Source organism: Ascaphus truei, chromosome 4 (genome assembly GCF_040206685.1).
Source record: "Ascaphus truei isolate aAscTru1 chromosome 4, aAscTru1.hap1, whole genome shotgun sequence".
Taxonomy (NCBI): Eukaryota; Metazoa; Chordata; class Amphibia; order Anura; family Ascaphidae; genus Ascaphus; species Ascaphus truei.
Genome location: NC_134486.1, coordinates 94636200 through 94663431, shown reverse-complemented (window position 1 = coordinate 94663431; position 27232 = coordinate 94636200). Strand labels below are relative to the sequence as shown.

General features: G+C 40.2%; 1 protein-coding gene across 3 annotated transcripts in view; it reads left to right on the top strand.

The window, feature by feature from the left end:
* Positions 1 to 368: 368 nt before the first annotated feature.
* CCDC85A (coiled-coil domain containing 85A) overlaps positions 369 to 27232 on the top strand; it is a 267147-nt gene continuing 240283 nt past the window's right edge. Inside the window, exons 1-3 of one of the 3 annotated variants that reach the window (XM_075596213.1) lie at positions 369 to 1153; positions 16889 to 17816; positions 24385 to 25226. In XM_075596213.1, the coding sequence (XP_075452328.1) occupies positions 947 to 1153; positions 16889 to 17816; positions 24385 to 24470 (1221 nt within the window). In that variant the 5' untranslated portion in view covers positions 369 to 946 and the 3' untranslated portion in view covers positions 24471 to 25226. Of the gene's footprint in view, positions 1154 to 16888; positions 17817 to 24384; positions 25227 to 27232 lie in introns of those variants that run through there. The other 2 variants (XM_075596212.1, XM_075596215.1) reach the window with 2 other exon arrangements.

The window sequence follows — 27232 nt, the reverse complement described above, 5'->3', positions numbered from 1 at the left end:
ACTTCTCTTAAAAAAATATTCTGTTTGTTTAAATATAAATAGTATTGTATGTATAATATGAATGTGTTAACTTATTTCACAATTAATTGAACTGAAGCCCTGCTCCCACACAATATTTCATAGAGTAATCAAAAATCCTTGTAAGGAAACAACAGTATTATGAATGTACTGTACTGGGTGTATTTGTTTCTCCCTGTCTCTCTACAATGCTTCTTATAATAAAAAACGCACTGTAGGTAATATTATCTTGGATCATAGCAAAATATCAGGGATCTTATGCACAAAGAAATAGAGGTTGCCAGTAGATGGCACAAGTAAACTTACATCCGGGCTTAGGCTGCCAATTTTCAGAAAAGAAGAAAGAAAAGGGTCAGCTCACTTGTGCGGTGTTAGCAGCAGTAGCAGCAGCAGCCAGAGTGTCTCGTGTCTGCTGCAGGCAATGGAACTCTCTTCCAAGTCAAAAGCATTCCCACTGCAGCCCAGCAGAGAAGAGCCACACGGGCATGCCCAGAGCAGCATCTGCATGCTCTCATTTCTTTCACTGCAGTGAAGCTACAATCATAAGCCATGAGAAGAGCCTGCAGATGCTTTGAAGTATTGTAATTGATTCTCACAAGATGCTTTTTCTGATCAGTATGGTATTTTGACTTACTGTGGGATTTTTAATTTTTCTCTTTGATGGATTTATCTTTCACCATAATGAAGAAATGATGCCCCAAATCCCTGAATAGAAATGGCTTCAGGAAAGAATTACTTCCAGGAGAGGATCATTCATTTTGCAATTTATTTGTCAAGAGGTGTAAAAGTCAGTGTCACTGGAGGATTTGCTGGTCTCTGTTGAAAAAAAACATACATATTGTGCTCCTCATTGAGGCTTTAGTTGGAGCACAGTTATAAGTCAAAAGATAGCTAATAAATCAAGGAGGGGGAAAGTGCGAAATACAAGATGTCGAAGGGTGTTGGGGAAAGTTCTGTTGAAGACCTGGCTAAGGTTTCTGACGAGGAGCTACTGAAGTGGAATAAAGAAGAGCTGGTTATCCGGCTCCGCAGGGCAGAGGCTGAAAAGATGAGTGCTATGCTAGATCACAGCAACCTGATCCGGGAGGTGAACAGGAGGCTGCAGCTTCATCTGGGTGAGATCCGAGGGCTTAAGGTAAGCCACGCAAAGCAGCAGCAGCACACAAGATAATAAGAACCAATGAATGTCATGTTGTACAGTATATTGTCCTAGTCAGTGTTGGATGCCACTGGATAAATTGGTTCCATTTACAGTACTTAAAGTGTTATTGAAGCTCTGATTACTAAATCGACAGATAATGGTCATGTATTGGGAATATAGATTTGTAAATTTGATTGACATACCATTCTAATGATGACATAATGTGAGGAAAGCAAAGGATCCCATATTTGTCCACATTTTAAATATCCACAAACCAGTAAAACGAAAAATAGGATTTTTTTAAAATGTAAGTATTAGTAAGTGCTGTAATCTACCACAAGAGGATGAAAACATAATGAAACACCTTTCAGAATATAAAAACAGAATCTGAAATTTGGTGTTCAAAGTCCCTGTATGTCATACATTAATCTGTTTGGGTATAAATCTATCTCCAAATGTTAACCCCAAATGTAGTTTTATATTGGTTCAATCGATTAGTTTCATAATGGTAACATTAGCTGTTGTGGAATAGTTGCTTCCTTGCTGTGATTGCAGTGATGTAATGACTGGTGATTTCAAGATGTTAACTGCTTCAGTTCTACATTACCTAACAGTTAGGGTGCGCTATTTATCAGTTTCTTGGCTGCAAAATTGGATTAATACTGCAGAAAACAAAAAAGATCTGGTTTGTGAAACAAAAAATGATAGTTGCATTCAATTGAATTACCGGTATTTTTTTTTTTTACTTTTATTTTCTATGCACCTTTAGTCTCACAACCAGGAAAGTTTGATAAGAAGCTCTTAAAGTATTGTAAGTTTAAAATTAGCCTGAAAGGGCATATTAAGGCATTATTAGAAGCAAGGAGTATACCATAGTCGAACTAGTTATTTCCAGCTACGGAAACCCCCTGTTTCTAATGTAGCCCCTCTTCCCGGGGCGAATCGCAGATTGGGCCCTCCCTCTGTACTAGGGTCTGGCTACATGTCTCTGGGTGGTGCATACCTGTTGTCAACAGGAGGGCCTGAGTCTCCCGCGATGGTATGGGGGATGATAGGACCAGGTTACTGGGGTGAATGCCTCCGTCTCACTTAATGGTGCAGCGCCTCCATCTCTGGTAAGCCCTAGCAACGTAGGGTGAAATCCTTCCAGAGAGTCCCCCACTCAGGGACGAGAGATTTCAGTCTCACACAGTCTCTTACTTAAAAGTAGCAGCAGCTCTTTATTCAGTGCAGAACATCAGAATAGCAGCAGGAACACAAGCAGTTACAGTTGGTCTCCCTTCCTCCAGACTGCTCTCCCTCAGGATGGTATCCTCTCCCTGCCACCACCCCAGGCCACAGGCACCCAGGGTGGGGCTAGCTCTTCCCTCACCCCCTATGCAGGGTGAGAGGTATTGGTCCACCTATAGCAGCTCTAAACAGGGCCTGCCAGTTCTCCTCCTCCAGCTGTGCCCTTCATGTACTTCTCACTCTGACACTAACTCAAGACTGACCTGTCACTGACAGGAACAGACACACTAAATAGAGACAGCCCTTCCCTTCATGACATCAGCAGGTACCGCCCCTGTGTCTACGCCTTCCACACAGGGTCAGGTGACCTACTTCCACCACTCAGAGCAGGGCTTGATGTGGGGGAAACACATGATAACTACTGGCAGCCTGCCCTTACCATGGCTTATACCAGTAGGAGGGAAGACCTATAGCCCCATTTCTTACCAGGGCTACACTCTTATTAGCATGTCTTTTGACCATGTTAAAACAAAATCAACATGACCCCAGGAACCCTCAAAGGAAAGTGAAACACTATTTGTGTATTACGTTATGGCTTGATCTTTGAGTAGGACCCTTGTCTAAACAATGCCATTTCCTCCCCATAATTTTCCTCAAAACCCCCAAGAATACCATTGAGATAAGTAAGGAGGGAACTGCCACAGCTTTTATTAAATATTTATACATTACATTTTAAGCCAAATTGGGATAGTCACCATCAAGCCCTTGGTACCCAGTTCCATGCCGTGTACACTACACTTACTCGTTGCCGCTAACCACCCTGGTGAACAATAACATTATAAAACATCCCTACTGACCGCACCTGCCCCATCCCCAGTTGTGGAAAAATCCCACCAAAAAACGATCAAGGCCTTCAAACCCCATTTGTACCCAACTCCATGTGGTAACAACTTAAGAAACCACCTGCTCTGACAAAAACAGGTAACCAACATCCACATCCAATTTCTCTCCACCTCCTGTGTTCTCTGTCTCTTTGTATGCATCGTAAATAAAACAACCAACAAACAACAAAAAATACACATCTATGCAAACCCCTTCAAACAAAACACAGGTCTGGTGCTGTACCTCTGGCCTAGGTGTCCCGAGCACTTTCCATCTCAGCCCCTTTTTATAGCCCACAATGTGCTCATCCTCTTTCTTCCAAAGCTATATGCCATGGGAGGGCCACGTAGGTCAGAGGTCATGGCCCCTCCCATTACTGGTTCATGGCTCCTTTCTGTAGGCCGCACAAGTAAGACTGATATTGTTTCCTTATGTATGGGAAACAAAATGCAGGAAAAAATTGCTAGTACCCTAGAACCTGGGGTGATAACCACACCTACAGTAGTTAAGCCCCAGTTCATATAATGCTAATATGAATTACATCAATTTAGGATGAATGTTCAAGGGGGAAAATAACCTCAACCAATAGAGTAGTTAATATACAAGCAAAGTTCTTTTTTTAAGTACAGAATGTTTACATCTTTTATGCACGAGAAATAGGCATGACATAATGCAGTGTTTAAACTAGTCACACATTCAGGTAATCTAGAGAAAAAAAGGTAGCAGATAAAACACAACACACATGTCTATGTTAATTTTCTTTTAAAATTCTGACTGAATCCAGCTTGGAAAAGCAGTGTGGGATATGTGTGTACATATCTTTTGTCATGAGAATGTGCTTAATAGGCTTTTTTTAATGGATGGGAAGAAGGGGGTGAGCGAAGCTGAAAATATCATGTTTCAGCTTTGGGGACCCCGTGGTTCCCAAGATACCAACCACTGAAGATGGTGCCTGTACCGTCCCCTCAAGGAGAAAAAGAATGAAGGTTTAAACTTCCTGTGTCAAGTTGACCATCAGGAAGCCGCAATATCATCTGTTGCTGCTTACTATTGGCTGTGTGACTCAGGGGATTTAAATAACCATAGAGTACCGGTGTCACCTTTCCCAGTAAGTACCTTGGGTACTCGGGGGCTTCTAACTAGCAGACAACATATGCTGCAACAGACAACAATAGTTTATTATTGCCGGTTGCAAATCATTCCTGGGCTGTTCTCCTTGCTACAAACAAAGAGTACTACACTCAGTTTGAGACTACACAGGTACAGTAAAATAAAAATAAAGTGAAAATCTCTTTTTCTTCTTATCCTATTTTAATTCTGTAATAAAATAGCAGCTTTTGACAATATTTATTAATTTGAATTATTCATAGGAATAGTTTGGATAATATTATGGTTCATTCTCATACAGGGTTTTATATGAAAATGGACAATGAATATACTAAAATTCTAAATAGTGCCGGCCCAGCAACCAATATTCAAAGTGAGCAAATTGTCACAGTCTCTTAAAAGCTTGGCTTTGTGAATTCAGGTGGAATATTACATGTAATCATTAGGCATTATTGAACAGCTTTAGATCACAATGTAGCTTGCAAGCAAGAATGCGATTTTTTCATAGTAAATAGGACAAGTGATTGTTGGAGGAAAAAATGACTGTCTCCCTTCACGTCGAAAACTGCACTGAACTGAAAGGATTTAAACATTGCTCTTTGTCACTTACTACATTTCTAAAGCAATACTGTATATGTTGTATTTCTTTTCAGTGAGGGTTGTTTTGTGTGATTTCAATCTTGCTAGCAATCAGCATCTGATGTTACATAAATACCAATCGACAAATCTGAGGAGAAATGCTAAATGGTTTAGCTATTTTATTTAGTGAGTGCCTGTTTAAATTCCACTCTAGTGCAGTGAAGGTCACATTATATAGCACTTAAATACATCAAATGTGAAAAGCATATGGCTTAACACTTCCACTACTGGAAGAGGCAACCCATTGAGGCAGTGATTTGGTGGTTCTAAGGTTAAGACCGTTTGACATTATTTAATGCTACAGGTTAATGTAACATAACCAAAGCGAGATAATTGTTTTGATAACTTGATTCAAGTCTCATTAATTAATACTGAATGTTTTGTAGGCAAAACAAAAATATTGTAGTCCATGTACCACACTTAATGTACTTTATCAACACCCATGTGTCCCATAAATTGGCTATTAGTTTTTAATATTCCAAATGATAGCACCTTTTTGTAATGTAACATTGTTTATACATGTAAAACAGGTTAACTGTGCATGGCACAGTCAACATCCACTCAGACATGGCGAATTAAAAGACATTAAAAAGTGGAGAGAAGTACATATCTTTACCATGATCCTGATCCACTTAATTGAGTTCAATGCCAACTGATCTAATGTAAACACTGGAAGTCAGTCATTCTCAATAATACTTTCCATGCTAAGGACACAATAACAGTTTTGGAAATTGATACATAAACGCCTTTATTTCTGAATATTTGCTTGTTAAAGGTCAGGACAAATGACTTTCCGTGGTATTTTTAAAAAAAAAATTCTAATTTCGGCAGAGGAATACATGGGTTCTGATGAAAAAACTTATTGCAGCCTATTGGCTATATTTACTAAGCAGCGCTACTCTAGAAGATTGTAGTAAATATGGCCCAAAATATTTTCCAAATGATTTCCAACTATTTGCCCAAATTCCTTGCAATGTTGAGGTCCTGGTAGGATTATAGTTATGCAATATTACCTACTGTAGTTGAAGAGCCTTTCAATGTACAGTGGCGAGAAAAAAAATTGTGCACCACTTAGGATTTTCACGTACAGTATTTCACATATTTCAAACCTAAAATGTTCTTAGATGTTAATCTAAGTCCTAATAATAGATAAAAAATAACCTGATCAAACAAATAAAACAAAAACATGATACTTTTTAAACATTTATTTATCCACAAATGTTTAAACTTTCAATATCATTGCGTGAAAAAGTATGTTAACCTTTAGATTCAGTACCTGGTGGCACCCCCTTGAGCAGCAATGACTTCACTAACCATTTCTTATAACTGTTGGTCAGTCTCTCATATCGGTTTTGAGGAATTTTGTCTCATACCACCTTACAGAACTGCTTCAGCTCAGTACCATTTGAAGGACTTCCTTGCATGGACAGCTTGCTTCAGGTCCTGCCACAACATTTTGATGGTGTTTACGTCCAGACTTTGAATAGGCCATTCTAAAACGTGGAATTTCTTCTTCTGCAGCCATTCTTTTGTAGATCTGCTTGTATGTTTAGGATCATTGTCTTGCTGCATGACCAACGTTCGCATCAGCTTCAGCTCACAGACGGATGGCCTGACATTCTCCTCTAGAATGTTCTTATACAATGCATGGTTTTGGCAATGATGGCAAGCCGTCCAGGTGCTGAGGCTGCAAAGCAGCCCCAAACCATCACACTTCCACCACCATGCTTGACGGTTGGGATACGGTTCTTCACTTCTAACGCAATTTAGTTTTTTGCCAAACATAAAGTTTCTCATTGAGGCCAAAAAGTTCTATCTTTGACTCATCTGTCCAGACAACATTGTTCCAGAATTCTTGTGGAACATCTATGTGCTCGTTGGCGAATTTCCGATGGCAGCAATGCCCTATTTAGAGAGCAGTGGTTTCCTCCTGTCTATCCTTCCATGAACACTATTCTTGCTCAGTGTTTTTCTGATAGTTGAGTCATGGACATTCACATTAGCCAAGGCGAGAGTAGCCTGCAGATCCATGGATGTTACTCTGGTGTTCTTTGTGACTTCCTGGATGATTTGCCGGTTTGTTCTTGAAAAGATTTTGGTAGGACGACCGCTCCTGGGTAGAGTGACTGTGGTCTTGAACTTACTCCATTTGTCTGACCGTGGATTGGTGGAGCCCCAAATCCTTAGAAATTGTTTTGTAACCCTTTTTAGACTGATGAGCATCAATAACTGCTTTTCTGAGATCCTCAGAGATTTATTTGGATTGTGGCATAGTGGCAAAAGTTTCTGATCTTTATATAGGGTGGGGCCTCCAAAACTCCCGCCTTAAGATCTACCCAATTATTTTAAAACTTGACTCTAATTATCACCTTTAATTTACTGTAGTTGAAAAAAACAGGGGTTTCACTTACTTTTTCACATACCTTGACTCTTAATTACTCATTGTTTGTCTAATTCATACATCATTTTGTTTCAAAAAACATAAAATGGGGTAATATAAACCCTCTTGGATATTTAAGAAAAGACTGGTTTGATTCAAGAAGGTAATGGAAAAACTATGGCATTTCTGTAATTATCATTGCGGTTCACAAACTTTTTCTCGACACTGTACTGTACATCATTTTAAGAGATGTGCACATTTACGAATCAGGTTAAATAATGTGTAATTTGCTGAAACTTAAATTTGTGAAACTTAAATTTGTCTTACCGTTTTTGCATTAACCAATAAATAACTTTGCTTTAAAGTTTGCTTCTAATGATCTAGTTATAGGAACAATGACCAGAGTCATAAACCATGTTTGTATGAATTATTTGGTGAACGGAGTGCTTATCTTTAGAGCTCATATTTGTGATCACATATTAAAAGTATAAAAACAGAAGGGATAGACAGCACTCAAATAAATGCTAGAGACAAAATGCAGGGTGCCAAGGGAACACGGAGGACCCTAATTCCTCCAAAATAATAAACAGAAACACAATAGGATGTTCCAGTACTCACTGACTTGAGAAATACCAAATGTGGGGAAATGGCAAAGAGAAAATGTAATTGTATAAGCACAATATATGTAAAATAGAACAATGTCGTACATGTGAGTAGCAAAAAACACTAAAAACTGCCTTAAATATACAGTACAGGGGAAGGGGAAAAGACAAGCAAAACCACAAAAGGGAACGTGGGGGGGGGGGGGGGGGGGTGTGTGCAGATGCAACAAGAGGATGTATACTGCACTTGATATGAAGGAGTCAAACGTCCAGCTCCTCAGAAAGTAACTCTCCTTCTCTCTCTCCCCTACTGCTCTGAACGGGGTTGCTTTGTGCATTGAAACTTTGCTTGTCTGCTGTGATATCTATGTCAACAGTTATTCCTATTGGGGTTTGCACAGTTTGTTGGGGACGCAGAGTTTATGGAAATACCTTTGGTCCTATTGGACCTCAGAGAACGGGCCTGAGGAAGGGGTCTTTACCCCAAAACGTTACCCCCCTATTGTCCCTCATCTCCCCCCCCCGAAACCCCCCACACACGTTCCCTTTGTGGTTTCCCTGGTTTTTCCCCCTTCCCCTGTGTTGTTCCCCTGCACTGTTTTATTTAGGGTCGTTTTTTGTGATGTTTTGCTACTCACAAGTATGACATTGTTCCATTTTGCATATCTTGTGTTTATACAAGTACATTTTCTATTTGGCATATCTCCATGTTTGGTATTTCTCAAGTCAGTGAGTGCTGGAACATCCTATTGTGTTTCTACATATTCTACATATTAAAAGTGTATTATAAAAAAATATGCTATTTTATGTCTACCTCATCACATATTTACTGGTAGATTATATCCATACTGTATTTGTAAACATTCAAGCTTCTGCAATAATAATAATAATGACATGACTTCAAATACTGTACTGTATATTTGTGGCTTCATTTCTGATTTGATGTGAAACTTAAATGAAGGATAATGGATTCACAACTCTGCAACTCCAAACATATGTGATATTTTAGTTTTATTCATAACATTTCCATAATGTTGCTAATTAGGATCAATATTCCTTTATATTTTATTATATGTATGGGGAAACTAGATCAACTAGTTCAAAGTGTCTTTGCTCCATCCCATTCATAGAGCGCACATATTTCATATATATGTTTCTTTCAAAAAGGCACTTGTACCATGAAAATGTAATATTTATTATTATATTATCTGCACAAAGCAAATGCACGTTATTTATACGTGTGAAAAATCAACCAAGGTACCATTTCTAAAATTGGGTGACATTAAAGGGTAAAAAACAAATCCTTTAATTCCAAATGGAATATAGGGCTAATACCCTATAATGAATTATACTTTGGTGTGGGTTTTAAGAACTCCTCTCAGTACCATGGTCAATTTCGGAGAATTAGCCATTAAAACAGAATGCAAAGACCCTTTTAGTGCAAGTATATTACATCATTTTGTCCATGTCCTGGGTTTTCTTTACCTTACTTTTCTGCAAATGAATGCTATTCAATATAGATGGATAAATGCAGGGCCTAGAATGTTTTCCTTCTCAAGTATTACAAAAGAAAACGTGTAGTCATGCTAAACTTAGGTAAAAAACAGAAAATACACTTACAGTACATTACAGATTTTAAAAGTAAGAGAGTTGCAAATGGCAAGAAGAGATCTAATAAATTAGTTAAAAAATAAACTGCAAAAAAAGACAATCAGTATGGAGTGTTGTTTTAAGCGACAACTCTTACTGTACATTACATTCTTGAAAACATTCATATAGTTTTGATGATACACACCTTTAGACATAAAATTGTGATCCAGTGCTTTGTATCTACAGTAGTACTACACTGATGCATTATTGAGTACATACATTTAAATATTTTGCCAACTCGTAACAAATAATTTGTTTTGAACGCTGCACAACAGTTTGTGCAGTCTCCGTTGGGAGCCAAAACCTAGATATTTTGTAATAAACCACTTTTATTTGTGAGTGACTGCCTTAATGTGCCATTCTCATGCTATACAGCACCAGTGAAAGCTAGTTTGCAGTGCATCCCAGAATCTTTCAATGTTAAGCCAAAGTGCCAAGCACTGTGACTTATTATATATATATATATATATATATATATATATATATATATATATATATATATATATATATATACTGAGTTAAGTTATGGTGAGTAAAAAAAGTGACAAAAACCCTCCACAGGAAAGCAAATATGCAAATATAGCTGTATGCTCATCTGCATGTCTTAGGCAGGTCTGCAACCCCACCTTTCCCCATTATCACCCAGCATACAGCACTTCCACTGCAGCAAGGGATTCTGGGAAATGACATGCAAATGAGCACACAGTGTCACTTTTTGCCTCAATAACCATTTTTAACATGGTTCCCTATAGGCTTAAGCTTGCTGCATGGTCACAGCTTTGAGCACAGCCAGGGTTAAGGTGCATACCCAGAAAACCACCCACAGACAGCTGTTTCGACCTTGATGGGTCTCATCAGTGTGGGGTTGATTTTACTGGGATGCAAGAGAGGCTTATGGGATAGGCCAAACCATAATACTGAGTTAAGTTATGGTGAGTAAAAAAAGTGACAAAAACCCTCCACAGGAAAGCAAATATGCAAATATAGCTGTATGCTCATCTGCATGTCTTAGGCAGGTCTGCAACCCCACCTTTCCCCATTATCACCCAGCATACAGCACTTCCACTGCAGCAAGGGATTCTGGGAAATGACATGCAAATGAGCACACAGTGTCACTTTTTGCCTCAATAACCATTTTTAACATGGTTCCCTATAGGAAATATATATATATATATATATATTTATAGACAGAAAAAGAGAGAGAGCGCACGCCCCATAGCATAATACTGTATAAAATTTATTAAAACAGGAAAGGGGATAGGGGGTGGGGGGGGGTAGGAATCGCACTCACAAGATGCAAGTAGTTAAAAGGCAATTTGTGATTATATCACCACCATCCGGTTCTGGATACTGCAACACGTCTCCGTGGACTCCTTCAGGGCTGCCAGACACGATCACCAGGGACCAGATGTTGAAAGGCTCCGTTCGCTGTCTGTATAGAGTCCAAAACTCCAGCTCGCACTTCCAATGGCCGCCAATCGTATTCCCGCGCTTGGTGTAGGCTGCTGCGCGTGCGCGGCGTCGTCGTGATGACGTAATCGCGCTCTCAGTACCCTAACGTGTTTCTTCACCTGACCGGTAACTTTCTCAAAGCCCTGAGGGTACTGAGAGCGCGATTACGTCATCACGACGACGCCGCGCACGCGCAGCAGCCTACACCAAGCGCGGGAATACGATTGGCGGCCATTGGAAGTGCGAGCTGGAGTTTTGGACTCTATACAGACAGCGAACGGAGCCTTTCAACATCTGGTCCCTGGTGATCGTGTCTGGCAGCCCTGAAGGAGTCCACGGAGACGTGTTGCAGTATCCAGAACCGGATGGTGGTGATATAATCACAAATTGCCTTTTAACTACTTGCATCTTGTGAGTGCGATTCCTACCCCCCCCACCCCCTATCCCCTTTCCTGTTTTAATAAATTTTATACAGTATTATGCTATGGGGCGTGCGCTCTCTCTCTTTTTCTGTCTATAGATATCTGTGGAGTTGGTTTACCCCGTGTGAGAGCAGCCTAAAGACCCCTTTCAACATCAGAAACCTTATCATCATGGACTAATTATGGAAGGACTGGTTGGAGTTTTTTGATTTTTGTGTTTTTCTTTTTTCTTTTTGCTAGCACGTTTATGCACTGTTTTGTTTACTTTTACTGTTTGTGTTTTAATAGTATGCACTAAGGTCACATTAGTTTAAGAGATATATTAATATTTTTATACATTATTCACTTTACACAATTCTTTATTCATTAATTATAGTTATATCAAAAAAAAAAAAAAAAAAAATTTACATCACAGTTATATTATTATTTTTTGGCGCCACACACTTTTTTGTTTATATATATATTTATATACACATATACTATCATATATTATTCTCTCTCTCTCTCTCTCTCTCTCTCTCTCTCTCTCTCTCTCTCTCTCTCTTACTCACTCTCTCTCTCTTTTCCCCCTCCATTGTCCCTTTCCATCCCCTATCCCATTACAGAATTACAAGTGGTTTACTTGTATAAAACACATGTAACTTCTATGAAAAATTGAATGGTCTTCTCCCTAAACATTACCGAGTTGGTTCCGTGAATGGATAAATAATCTGCCCATGAAACAAAGGTGTACGAAAGCTGTTTAATATTTATAACCGACTGAAAACAATTGTATATAGTACCTCAATCTACTCTCATATCCCTTGCTGTGGAAGGGAATTGTCCATTGTCCATTGTGATAAAGGAGGGTCTCCCGTACCCGTTACTTTGCTGACACAGACCCCCGGGACTGGGGATGTCTCCCATGGGCATTTTGCCCACCAATCCGGTCACTAGGTTGACTGGTTTCTTTACTTTGAGGCTCTTTTCTTGTCCCCCTGTTTTCCTATTTTGTTTTTTTTCTCCCTCCTGTTCTAGAAGAGAGCTAGGTCAATTATGTTAACCTCAAGAGCGAGAGGGGGGATGGGAGTCCCAGATATTAAAAATACTACAAATCAGCCCAATTGTGGCAGGTAGTGGTTTGGAACGCTGATCTGCCCCAATATTGCCGGTTTACCATAGAATCTCATACTCAAGAACATCTTCTCTGCTGATGCCTCTGTGGACCCAGGATAAATGGGAATCAAATATAAAAATGTTTGAGCTGGGCTCAATGAGATGTACCTGGGATGCCTGGACTAAGTCCAATGATACATTTAAACTCACATCACCCTAACTCACCCCGCTCTTCAATAACCCCAATTTTCCCCCAAGCTGTGACTCCAAACAATTTGACCAATTTAAAGTTAAGAACATGAGGACATTAGCCGACTTATTACACAAAGGGAAACATCTTAGCTTCCAAGAGCTTCGGATAAAATACGAAGCACCATATCTCCACATGTTTAAATACCTTCAGATTAGGCACTCCTTGTCAAAAATGTCTCCAAAGCTAGACTTCCCCCCTCTCTCAAATTTTTATATAATTTGTAGAAGAGGCCTGTACCAGAAAGGCCTGATCACAAAAATCTATGCCAGTATGGAGGCTTTGGTAGACTCCCCCACAATTATATGCTCAAACGGGTGGCCGACCTAAACTTGGAAATTGATAGAGATGATTGGGAGGATATTTGGGAGTTTGCCGCAAAGACCTCCATATGTACCACTATCAAAGAAAACATTTATAAAATCTTATTTCAATGGTACCGCACGTCAAGCAGACTGAAACAAATGCAGTGTCTGATCTGTATTGGAGGGGTTGTGGACAGAGAGGTGATATGGCATACATTTGTTGGACATGCCCGGCTTTTCAGAAATATTGGTTAACTATCCAAACTATTATTAAAGACATAACAGACCTATCAATCCCCTTGGACCCACTGATCTTCTTGCTTGCAAAACTTCAAAGATATCAGCCGCCCTCTGAGGCGTCTAATCTCACTTATACTGACTGCGACCAGGTGCGCTGTTGTAGCCTCCTTGAAGAGAATAGCCCCGCCTCCTCCCTCTAGACAAACTATAGAGAAAAGAATAAATGAGGTGATGCTGATGGAAAAAATTACTGCTTTTCTGAAAAACTCAACTGACGACTTTTATAAAACGTGGGACTCGTGATTGGGGCACTGAGTAGCCATGTTTCTAATTTGATGTAAATTGTTTTGGTAGATTGATTCAACCCTAGCTGAAGATATAGATTTAAGGAACCCAGAGCTACAGCAGATAGATAACGGGAAAACCCACCCGATTCAGACCCAAAAGGGTTAAGTTTGAAAAAGACAGTGCGGACGTGGGGACTGGAGGCTACAATCCAGTCAACCACCCCCCCCCTCTGCCTCCCCCTTCTCCCCTCCCCACCCTCTCCTTGTATCTCTTAAATGTCCCCCCCCCCAACTGCTTTTCAACATGGTATAAATACTGAACAGTAATAGTTGGTTCTCCTTTTAATGCCTATACAATTACAGATGTTGTTATAAACAGCCTAAAAGTAACTATTCAAGAATAACCCAATATGTTTTTTACCCCACAATAATGATACTATTTCTAATCTATACATCTGTATGTTCCCATCGTTATACTGTTAGATATCTGTACTCTGTGAAAAAATCTAATAAAATATATATTTTTTAAAGACCAGCGCTCTATATATATATAGTGAAGAATAAATTAGTTTTTCTTCAGTATTAGGTTATACCTTTTTTATTGGACTAACAATTTATGTCATAGGTCAAGCTTTCGAGAGTTCTCCTCTCTTCTTCAGGTCATGCAATACTGATATACACAGGAATCACACTTTCTCCCCCCCTCCCCCCCCACAGCATCCCTCCCCCTTCCCCTCCACACCTTTCCTTGTCACCCTCCCCTGGCTTCAAACACTTTTAACACCCTACCTTATCTACAGTACATATCTGTTTTTTTTTCTCTCTCTACACTGTTTTAGCCATAGATTCCTGTGTATATCAGTATTGCTTGACCTGAAGAAGAGAGGAGAACTCTCGAAAGCTTGTCCTATGACATAAATTGTTATTCCAATAAAAAAGGTATCACCTAATACTGAAGAACTCATTTATTCTGCACTATCGCAACTGGCCTAACTCGGCTATTTTCTACTAATATATATATATATATATATATATATATATATATATATATATATATATATATATATATATATATAATATATATACACACACACACACACACACACACACACAAACACACATATATGCAGCCACCAGTATTAGAACGCTTGGCTGGGAAATTCTAGGGCAGTCTCACAGTAAATGCCTCAACATTTCTGTGAGATTCTTATGGTGGTCCATCGGATTAACACAGCGGGGAGTCAGTTTGAATGGTACTGCAGGGCCCTCTGCTGTGTTCATCCGATGGGCCATTAAGAATCTCACAGAAATGTTGAGGCATTTACTGTGAGACTGCCCTAGAATTTCCCAGGCAAGCATTCTAATACTGGTGGGTGGGTGTGTGGGTGTATGTGGGTGTGGGTGTCTCTCTCTCTCTCTCTCTCTCTCTCTCTCTCTCTCTCTCTCTCTCTATATATATATATATATATATATATAGATATATATAGATGTATATGTGTATGTGTGTGTGTGTGTGTGTGTGTGTGTGTGTGTGTGTGTGTGTGTGTGTGTGTATATATTAAGTGTAATGTTTTGTGATCTAACAAGTAAGGGAGTAAATAATACAAAAGGGTTTATCATGATGACTAGATGGTAATTAAATGGAATGCAAGAACTATAGAGAAATGCAGCTCTAATATGAATGAACCTAATCCAGATTACATGTAAAACAAATGGAAAAAAGAGCGTAAATCTCTATAAGTAAATGTAAATATGGACAATTTTATTTAAAGACAGGGAAACAAAATCCCTATGAAAATATATCGTCTATTTGAGGAATAATCCAATTAAGACAACATAATAATAAAATACAATATATATTGAATGTATATAAAAGAAACAATGACACCAATCATGAACTGAAACTCTAACGGGCTAGCGACTACACTTCTTCTGGATCATCTTCATTTGCTACAGGATTGGTGCAACCATTCTGATTCTCCCTTCTCCCCAGGATATCTCTGTCCTTGAGCCATAGGACTGGCATTTCATTCAGAACTTTGCATATCTTTATCAGTTAACACTGGAACTTTATTCTGTCCATTGGCAATTGAGATGTTAATAGCCTGCCCTCTGCACCTCTGCTAGCCATCTGCTATAATTGTTTGCCTCAACCTTCATATCTTATCCTCCTCCACACTGGAGTATCAGTTCATGATTGTTTCTTTTATATATATTCAATATATATTGTATGTTATTATTATGTTGTCTTAATTGGATTCTTCCTCAAATAGACAATATGTTTTCATAGGGATTTTGTTTCTCTGTCTTTTAATAAAATTGCCCATATTTACATTTACTTGTAGTGATTTGCGCTCTTTTTTTCCTTTTGTTTTATATATACTATATATATATACATTATGTTAATGTCAAAAATGTACTGTATAGCCTGATTGCAGCTAACATAATTTTTGGGGCTCATCCTCAAGCACTGAATGCATCATAAACCCAATAGGAGTAATATAAAAAGTACATTTTTGTAAAAGCTATTTGTAAATAGTATAAATATATGACTAGATTTGATTATAACCATTTTCTGTGATGCTAATACATTCTAATATTCCTTTATATTACTAAAATCTATTTGCACTTGAAAGAACCAACATTGGATGCTGAATTCTTAGTATAAAAAATACATCGAACTTTGGGGCTTATTCTGTAAGGTGCGATAGCGCAGTTGAAGTGCTATCGATTGAAAGTCCCATTGACTTTAATGGGGCTTTTCATGCGATAGCACGTCATCTGTGCTATCACACCTTACAGAATAAGGGCATTAAAGTCTGCAAAATTGTTACAAATGACAATTAAAGTTTGTCTTTTTTGGTGTATAGTGCATTGTAGTTCTGCCAGAAAGAGAAAACTATTTTATTTCTGCTAGAAGTTTTTTTATTGTAGACCACAGTTTTTTTATTCTGTGTCATTTCAGCTTTATTATACTGTAGGCAGTGCATCATACTGAAATGATGATGAATTATACCAGACCTATTGCATGCTGGTCAGAATGAATAAGACTATAGTTGGCACACATTATTTAATTGAAATAAAGTGCAAAACTCAGTTGGCAAGTTTGGAACAGTTCATTAACATTAAAAATGAATGTAACTTCTAGATGTTTCATCTATTAACACAGTACATTTCTATTCTTTAAGGATGTAAATCAGAAGCTGCAAGAAGATAACCAAGAACTTAGAGACCTCTGCTGTTTCTTGGACGATGACAGGCAGAAAGGGAAAAGAATTTCCAGAGAGTGGCAGAGACTGGGAAAATATACTTCAGGAATCATGCAAAAAGAGGTTGCTTTATATTTGCAGAAACTAAAGGACCTTGAAGTAAGACAAGAAGAAATGGTCAAAGAAAACATGGAATTGAAAGAATTTTGTTTCTTGTTAGATGAGGAGAAAAGTGGCGGAGCAGGAAGCCGGAGTTCCATTGACAGCCAAATTAGCCTTTGTCAGTTAAATGCAACAGCAATTACTTTCTTACGAGATGTGGGTGACGGGAGCAGCACCTCCAGTGCAGGTAGCACAGACAGCTCAGACCATCATAAGCCTAACCCTACTAGTAGTCCTGAACACCTCCAAAAAAACAGGGGTGAAGGAAGCCCTGAGCATCAGAAACATGGAAGTGGCAGTCCAGAACATCTCCAAAAGCCTAGGAGTTCTGCAAGCCCTGATCAGCAGAAACATCTGAAAAGTGCAAGTCCAGAACATCATAAAAGCGTGGGTAAAAGTAGTCCTGAGCAGCAAAAGCACACTTGTAGTAGCACAGAAAATCTACAAAAACAGATGTTAAGTAGTTGTCCTGAACATTTTTTAAAGTATAGGTCTGGTGGTAGCCCAGAATACCAAAAGCTCAGCAGTGGCAGTCCAGAGCATCTTCAAAAACATACATTAAGTGGAAACTCAGAACATCTTCAAAAAGCAAGGGGCAGTAGCCCCGAGCATCTCAGACAACATTTTGGAGGTAGTCCAGAGCATCTCAAACTTTTGAGTGGGAGCAGCAGGGAAGGCACCTTAAGGAGACAAGTAGCAGATGAAATGTCATCTCATCACAGGAGTGTGTACAATGGAATGAATGGTGGGTCAAAAAACCTACTGAAATCACCATTTGCTTAATTAGAATTGTGTGCATGTATAAAAAATTAAGTAAATATATGTGTGTGAATATATATATATATATATATATATATATATATATATATATATATATATTTTGTATATATACTGTATATATACACAGTAGATGCATATGCATATACAGTATAATATTCACACACATGATTATTCTAAGTTGTTATATTTTTTATGAGTGCTATAGGATTTATAATATATTGGAGTTGGTTTGAAGTAAATAGTCTTAGATACATATTTTCACAACATTATTTCACAACTTATTTAATATATTACCAGTCATTATTTTAATTTATGGTATATACAGTAGTGTTTATTCCTTTTGTATCCACTCAGAGAAATATATACAAGATGCCCCTCATACAAACTCAGAGACTACAAATGAGAAATTGGTAACCATTGCAATAATGCTTAAATTTGCATCAAACTATAAATATAAGGTATTCATGTTTTGATACATAAAAATGTAATATTTTCCAATTTTAGCAAATGTCACTAGGTGGAGGAACACCTATACTAAAACAAATAAACACAAGCATTGTTGAATAGACATATGAGAAGTTGGTATATTGTATCTAATTTTATATACAATAGCATATAGATTTAACCAATGTAAAACATATTTTTTAATGGTGCAGGGTGGGTTTTAGAAATCCTGCACTGCTAAACTATGAGAACAGTAACACTTTTACTTAAAGTTCATTAATCTTGGCGTTGAAAAAGTAATTTAAGTTAATTTCTTGAGTCAAATTAGTTTATAATTGGATTGCAATTAATGTTTTGGTATTGTTTGGGAAATATATTTGTTAGACAGATGTAATACAGTTGAAGAATGACTGCATTTGTAATTGCTAATTTTCTACTGAACAATTTCAAGTCAATTTAATATGAGAATGTGAGAGGATTCAAATGAATGCATTTCAATTGTGCAGAAGGTGTGTGGCAACCATATGAGATAACTGTGGCTCTTTAGAACTTGCTGTGCATGGCGATTTAAATCATCTGTTTCACATTCCTTTAGTTTTGCTGTGAGCTTTGATGTTTATGTTAAATAAGAATATCACAAGGTCTCATATCTGGCTGTCATTCCCAGTTGGGATTATTAATTAGATGGGGGGAAAAAATCAAAACTGCTTACTTACATTGTATAGCACATAATGTTGGAGGAAGTGTGTGCTACTTCTTACTCCTTACCAAGGTGATTTTCTTTATGGTGATGTTGTCTACTTTTTAAATTATAAATATGAATGTACTTTCTAATACGCAGGTTTAACATTATTGGAGCTAATTAAAACATTTAGAATGCCTTTTTTTGAATTATCACTACACATGAGCATGTGTTATGCACAAGCAGAAATGTGATAACAGTTTGTGAATACTACACATAATGAGAAAGTAGCATCTTAATTTTAGAGACAGTGTTATTACTCAAATGTGCTTTTTTTCTACTAAAAGGTTTTTGGAATGGGTAGGAAGCAGGGGGTCTGCAGAGCGGAACCGCGTTGATTTTAGCCCTGTGAACCGCTTGCTTCCCGAGACACCTACTGTACAGCTGAAGGGGCTGCCGGTAGCAGGAAATGTCTGTTTAAAGGTCTCGCAGGCCAATAGGAAGCCGGCGATGTCATCCCTTGTAGAGATGGGCACGTTTTCTTTGAGGATTGGCTGGTACCTTTGGAATTCTGCGGATCAGTCTCAAAAAGTGAAATCCGTCTTTTTCTATCACTGACAATCCACATGGCATATTAATGAACTGCGGAAAGTGTTAAAAATCGAGAGAGCGAGAGAGAGAGCGAGAGAGAGAGAGCGAGAGAGAATGAATTTCAGTTTACGCCCCCAGATTGTATTCAGTGACGGATTCTGATTAATCAGCTCAGATTTTTTTAGTAACCAATCCGCAGGCGGATTTTGGTGGGAGGATCAGATTTGGGGGCCTATGCAGAAAAGTCAGATAAGTCAGTTATCGGCAGCTTTTCGTCAAAAATGCCTACTGCTATTCTGTAAGCTCCGATATTTTGGAAATACTAGAAATTTTCAGCAAAAAATGTTTCCGGGAAAAAAAAAATCGCCAAACGCGCGCCGATAAGCCACTTATTGCCACTTATCGGCAGTTTCTCAAACTCGCTCAATTCTAGTAGCCCCGATCAGCTTATCGAGTGTGATCGCCGCTCTAAAATTAAGATTTCTTCTCCGAATCGCCTCCCCAGAAAAAGTTGGCAAGAAGGTGGGGAGAAGCTGCCGAGAAGCAGCGAAACGGCACGTAGAAAGAAAAATGCATTTTTCCTGCATCGGATTGATGCCGGGAGACACCGGACTGATATCCATTATTATCAGCACCGGACACCCCCGGCATGAATCAGATGCATGAAAAATGCATGTACTGTCAACTTCATTACTTTAGCGGCTAACCGCAAAACAATGGAGGGGTTAGCCACCAGTGCCATGCTTATTGTGGGTAGCAATGGTGGGTGAAGGTGGTATTTGGCCCTTGGTGGGTGTTTAGGCCTTGTAGGGGGCTTGCGGGTGGACTTAACCCCTTCATTACCTTAGCGGTTAATACCACTAAGATAATGAAGGGGTTAACCCCTCCCGCTACCCACCTGGTAGGCCTAAACACCCATCCTTGGGGCTAATATCCCCTTCACCCACCACCGCTACCCACAATTCAAAAACATACACACAACAGCCCTACGAGCCACCTCCGAGGCCACCAAAAACCATTTAAATATTTAATCAACAAAAATACACAATGCACCCCCTGTGCCCCCACATAAAACCATTATTTATTTTTGAACGTACAGGATTAATACCACAGGCCAGCGGTGGTCCCCACGGGTACCCGCAGGCCCCAAAGGTCACCCTGGGGGGTTACCACAGGTGTCTGGGGGCCCTGGGGTGGGCCTCCAGATGGTCCTCGTGGGTGTCAGGGGGTCCTCGGGTCATCCCCACGGGTGTCTGGGGGCCCTCGGGTGATTCTCCCGGGTGTCTGGGGGCCTTAGGGTGGTTCCCACAGGTGTCTGTAGGCCCTCGGGTGGTTCCTGTGGGTGTCCAGGAGCCCCACAGGGGTCCCTGGGTGGTTCCTGCAGGTGTCCGGTGGTCCCCGTGGGCATCTGGGGGTCCTCAGGTGGTCCCCGTGGGTCCCCACTGGCCTGCGGTACCATTCCTGTATTTAAAAAAACAAAAACATGGCCTACATTTCAATAAATACACCTCCCCCCACCAAACACATACAGTACAGTAATGTGCAAAATAACTTTCATCCATACATAATTTTCATCCATACATAATATTAATAACTTTTGAAAGCATAAAGGTCTTTATTATTTCAGACTTTCCAAAATACATTTAAATATATTCATTTGAGACCACTCATAACAGAAACCTGCAGATTACAGATGCTGGAATTATAATTTTCACATTTGTTCCCTTGAGTAATTTTACTTTCACCCTTTTTGCCAATTTTAGTTCAGTAAATGACACTGCTGCTTTAACATAATGTAGAATATCAAGTTTTTCGTCTTTCTCGTGTAATTTTAGGTTTTTGTGGTTGTCTATAGTTAAGGTTAACCGCACCACCATTCTGAATGGATATAGACCAGTACTTGAGTTACTCCAAGGTCAAAACAACTCTGCTAGTCTAAAGGATAATGTTAAGGGTATCCTGGAGGGTGCTGAGGCATTGAGTATGAATTTATAGGATTTCAGATAATAAAATATACTACTACATATTTTAAGGGAGCACAATCCACCCTCAATAACCTCAAATTATTACAGCATTGGAACTCGGGGAGTAGCCATAGGGGAACTGCACTATTTTTCAACCCTGGGGGGCTTTACTGGTAAAGTTACCAGTATTACTACTTTGTTTTTAAAGGAGCTTTAAATGGCCATCCAATAAGGAGCCACCACCGATGATGTTGCAGCTTCCTATTGGAGCAAGATTTAGCAGCCATTTTTTTCCCCTGAGGGAGATTTATACCCAGTAACTTTACCGCAGAAGATAGTAAGCAAAGGGGGCTCAGGAGCGGAAAATAGTGGTGTTGGCCTCAGAGAGAACCCCCGAATCCCACCCTGTTAAAAAAGGGGGCTTAGAAAAAAAAGAAGGAATTGCTCCTTTCATTCTTTAAATATCTACATCTGAATAGGTAAATAATGTTTCAACTCATTTAAAGCTTTGTTTTAAGACGTGTTATGTTTCAATTGCACTGACTAATATTTTATGCATTTTACTGATATAGTTTTGATCTGGTTTCTCAGAATGCGAAGACTGTGGGTATGAATATAATGTATCACTCTATTCATATATTGTTAAAGTGAAAATATAATGGACATAATCAGAAAATATTCACCAGGTTGCTTAGTCAATTGATTTAGCCTTTCACTTTACCTCTGGATGAGATTGTAGCGGAGGAGTACCTATTGTACTATTTGATACAGAGGAAATGTAGTCACTATAGCGGGAATTGTTTGGATTTCTGTTAAAAGGGATATACAGTATACTCAATTACTGGGTACCCAAACAAATTAAGAAGGTATAGATTGGGAAATTCATCCTCTCTTACAATACTCGTACTGTATAGTTGAAAATAATCTATCCCTCCTTCTCTCATTCATGAAGAGTTAAATAAGGTATTCTACCTTTTGTCATTGATCTCATTATCATTAAAAATGCCTTATTCTGAATGCTTCAGATTAAGATGAAGATGAAATATACACACATGATCAAACAACAATTACAGTGTGTATTTCATTTTTTGAAGAGGGAATTGTGTAGCTATGAATTAGAATGTGATCTATGCTACTCTCCAGTCATAAAAATACCAATGGTAAAGATTTGCATAGTCTGTCTGATTAATAGTTAGATGATTATTTGAAAAGCAGTTTGAATACAGTAATGTCTTGGAGGTTACTGCAGGCTAAATATATTCATAGCATTCACCCACTGAGCGTTTGTGATATCTTGTTACAAAAAAATGGAGTTATGTAGGAAAATGAAAATCAAATTGAGCTTTAAATATTATATCCCACACCAGAGGCTATGTGTCAAGAGAAGCAAATTATTTTTTTTGTTATAAAACATGATGATGAGAAAGGCATTTTTGTTGTTCAACTTTTATTGTGAATCTATCAATCACGTTTCCACTCTTTTGTCACGTGTGACATTACAGAGACCATGTAGGGTTACTTACTTAGGGCTACTGCACCTACTTTTGGAGGTTAAAATTGAGCTTTCCCCAAATCCTAGTGAAGTCTGTAGAGAGCAGGACATGCTCAGGGGGGTAGCATACTAACATTATATGAAGTGAATGGGCCAGAATGTGTCTTCAGGTACCGGATGATATCTTATGGATTAGTAACTCTTAGTAAATATGGTCCATAGTAGCATTAAACCGATGACCCATAGGATTTATGTGACTAGCATAGCGAACACCAATACTTACATTTATTTTACCAAACTCCTAAAGCTAATTAAAAGTCAGCAAATTTACCTTGCATTTTTAAATATAGGAACACAGTGTCCATGCATTTAATTGCATTTTTCTTTTACTGCTATACTAATTTTTATATGTTGTCGAAGTTCCATGTTTATTACATTTAGTAACGTGGCACAGGACATGGAATGTTACTAAAACTAGAAAATGTTTCTCTTACCATTTCAGCCTTCTGCTTCCAAAAGAACAGATGCCTATTTGAACACTGAGAATTAAAGCAGTATGTTTTTTCATAATGTACAAATACATACAAATTTGAAAGCCATATATTTTGAAAACTTTACAAAATGCCAAAAATAAAAGTACTCCGATGAAACATTGCAGTACATCACTATTTATTCTGCAAATTAAAATCTATGAAGATAGAGTTAAAGCAGCAGTTCAAGCTGCCGTTTTAAAAAAGTTTTTTTCCCCATTCAATATGTGCATCAATACAACCTGCACACTGACAAGTGATTAGCTAAGTTGCCGATCGATCCATTTTTCTGTGATCGATGGCAAAGATTTGGCTTGGGGTTCACTAAATAACTGTCAGTGCTGCAGAAGAGTGCCCAAGATGCAAAGTTCTGTGGGGAAGATCATGTAACCAGGCAGGCACTAGAGACAATTCAATACACACCCACACAACGTATGATATAACAGTAACACTTTACTGACCAACTTAACGATCTAACACTCTATATTGATATCTACAGTACTATGTATACAACTACCCATACACCATGCAAGGTGTAACCCTCCACCGAGAACCCTACACCGTGTCCACAGTCTGTGTGAGGCCTTTGGGCACTCTACCCTTGTAGTGTTCACAATGTAACCCCTACCCTTATCCTGTGATCAGCGCTGCCACTAAGTGTGTACTTTGGTTGGTGCACTTTAATAAAGGTACCTGCTGGGTGATCCAGCACCCGGGCGTGCAGATGAATAGAAGTAGGGGATCCGTCGATCCGACAATAGCCTCCGCCGACTGGAACACCTCCCACTGGAAGGACCGCCACGGTGATGGTTGCTCTCTCTCTCTTGCAGTGTGGTCACCGGACAGTGGTATCAAGATGTCCACTGAAGCTGCTGTGGCCCTAAGCTGGCTAATTACTAAAGGACAGGGTCCCTAACTACAGGGGCCTTCCCTACAGCAGCCACAATCTAGGGTGAGTTGGGGCCTTGCTGAGGCCTAGGGGGTCTCTGTCCTAGTGCAGAGGGTCACAGACCCCTGCACCTATACAACCTCCCCTATCTGCCTCCCAGCTCCAACTGCCAGCATGGGTTGAGCGCACAAAATGTATCCAAGTCTCTGCAGGGGAATCCGGTTGCGCTAGTGGCTGCTGTGAATCACATATAGCCGGCTCCTAAAGCTCATGGGACTTGTAGTTCCCCGCGGAGCCTTTCCCTGCCTGGCCACTACTCTATAGTCGGGCAATGAAACAAGATGGAGGCGCCCTTAGCGTTCGGGCTGCTGCGGAGCCACCAGGGCACCGGAGCGCTCCCTGCACACTGCCCCCACCTTCCTGATGTGCCGACGGGTCTGCTGCTGAATCCGGCGGCACCCGCAACCACCCCCGCAGTGGAGGAAACGCGGGGGGCTCGGGGAACCCTGCTACATAAGTATATCATTTTTACACATATTTGCAACCTTTTAGTATCTAATACAAACTTAAATTTTTTCACGGAGTGTGGTATACTGCTATATATATCCGAAAGAAACCCAATCTAATAACAAGCGCACGATCGTTCACCTAGGTGTTCAATTTTTGCTGGTTTTTTTCTTCAAACTACCACAGTGGTGCAGCTTACCTTATTTTTTTTTTGGTTCTTAGAATAGGGATAGGGAAATATACTACATCAGAGCCAATTAGCATTGTACTACCACTATCAGGAAAACACACAAAATCCACGGGGAGCATGGGGAGGAAACAAAAATAAATTTAAGTGCAGCAAAAAAAGGCAACGTGGAAAAAAGCCTTCAAATGACTTGGCTCTAATGAATTAACTACTTACAAGATGTAAGAGTCAAATAGGCAGGGTTGACTCAAACAGTCACAGGTAAGTGGATAATGCGGTTGTCATCAGAGTGGATCGGGTCCCCAGGATCACGTACCCCAATGTTGAGAGAAAAACTTGCATAGCACAAATCACTCGAGATAAAATAGCTTTATAACAATAAAAAAAATTTATACTCACATTCTAACAATAAAATACGGGCATATGAGGCGCATGCGCGATGGTGAGGGGAATAGCTGCCTAATCTAGTAGCTCCTACCCCCGCCAAAGCAAGACTCAAATAAAGGCAATACAAACGCACAGTGCACACTTTAAATTTTCTGCTACCAACGTCGGAACCCACAGAGATGGCCCCACCATCCACAAAAAAGAAGAATACAGGAGATCTCAGGCGATATTTAAGTCGATCTACATCCAGAGACGGGAGAGCAGAAATGGCGCCCGGCTCAGCACCAGGATCGGGGTCGGACCACGAAGAGGACCGGGAGGAGACGCCAGAACAGCGGCCCGTACGGCGTTGTGATTTTGACCGGCTATACAACGACATGAAGTCGTTGTTCAGAGCCGAAATACAGGAACTCCGGCAGGAGGTACAGGGCCTGGGAGCAAGAACTGGGGCCCTGGAAGACAAAATGGTGGCGGTCTCCTCAGCGGTCAAAAAATCCGAAAAACGTTCCTCCCACCTACAAAGCCAAATTACAGAGCTGGCCGAGCGACAGGAGGACGCAGAGAACAGGGACCGACGGAGTAACATCCGTGTCCGCGGCATACCCGAGGACATAGGGGAAATAGAAGAGTTCCTCACAAGATGGATGGCGACGCTGCTCCCCGACACCCCAGTGGCAGAACTAATGATGGATAGATGCCATAGAGCCTTAAGGAACAAACCGCTGGCGAATGCACAACCGAGAGATGTGATTGCTCGGTTGCATTACTTCCGCACCAGGCAGGCAATCTTCACAAAAGCCCGGGGGGAAGAAGCCTGTAAGTTTGAGGGGGTCTCCATACAACTCTTTCAAGATCTGTCCCCTCTGACCCTGGCCAGACGCCTGAAACTACAACCTATCACCCGCCTCCTCAGAGACAGAGCGATCCGGTATCGGTGGACCTTTCCGTTTGGACTGCTAGTCATCAGAAACGGGAGGGTCACCTCAATGAAAAACCCAGAGGAGGGGGATGAATTCCTGCGCAGGCTGGGGGTAACAACGGGAGAAGCCAGGAGCCCACGGAAAGAGGCAGAACCGGACAATGAGTGGCAACAGGCCGGCACATCCCGGAAGACCCGAGCTACCACTGAGCAGGAGAAAGAGTGAATAAAGTTCTGCCAAAATAAAATATACACTATTAATCTGTTTGTTTGCCTACAAGTTATGGCACGAAGTTTGGTTTAACAAGGCCGCTAGCACCTAGGAGCACCGAGCAGCAAAAGTGGACTTCATATTGCCACAGCACCACCTACTCGATAAGGGACATGTACACGCTGCCCCAAGGTTTCAAGCCACGCCTGAGGGGGAAAAAAAAAAAAGAAAGAAACCTACCTGCAATGCTGGAGATACTGGCTGCCCCGCAACCCGGAAGAGGCGCGTGGCACGCACCCAAGGAAGATGGCGGCATCGTCACTCGTGGCGGGATGAAAGCTGCACGGCCGGAAGAAGAAGAGCCCAGCGCGGGAAGACGTCCGCTCCCATCGACATCCGGCTGCTAAAGACCAAAGACCGGAAGGACGTCACCGGATATGGCCGCGCGGCCATCTTGGTAGAGGCGACCGGTTGGGGGAAAAAGAGAGCCACGTCATCCGGAAGCGCCAGAACCGCGACAAGAACCGGAAAGACAGCTACCCCGGACAAACTGCAGGGTCATAAGACCCACACATAGC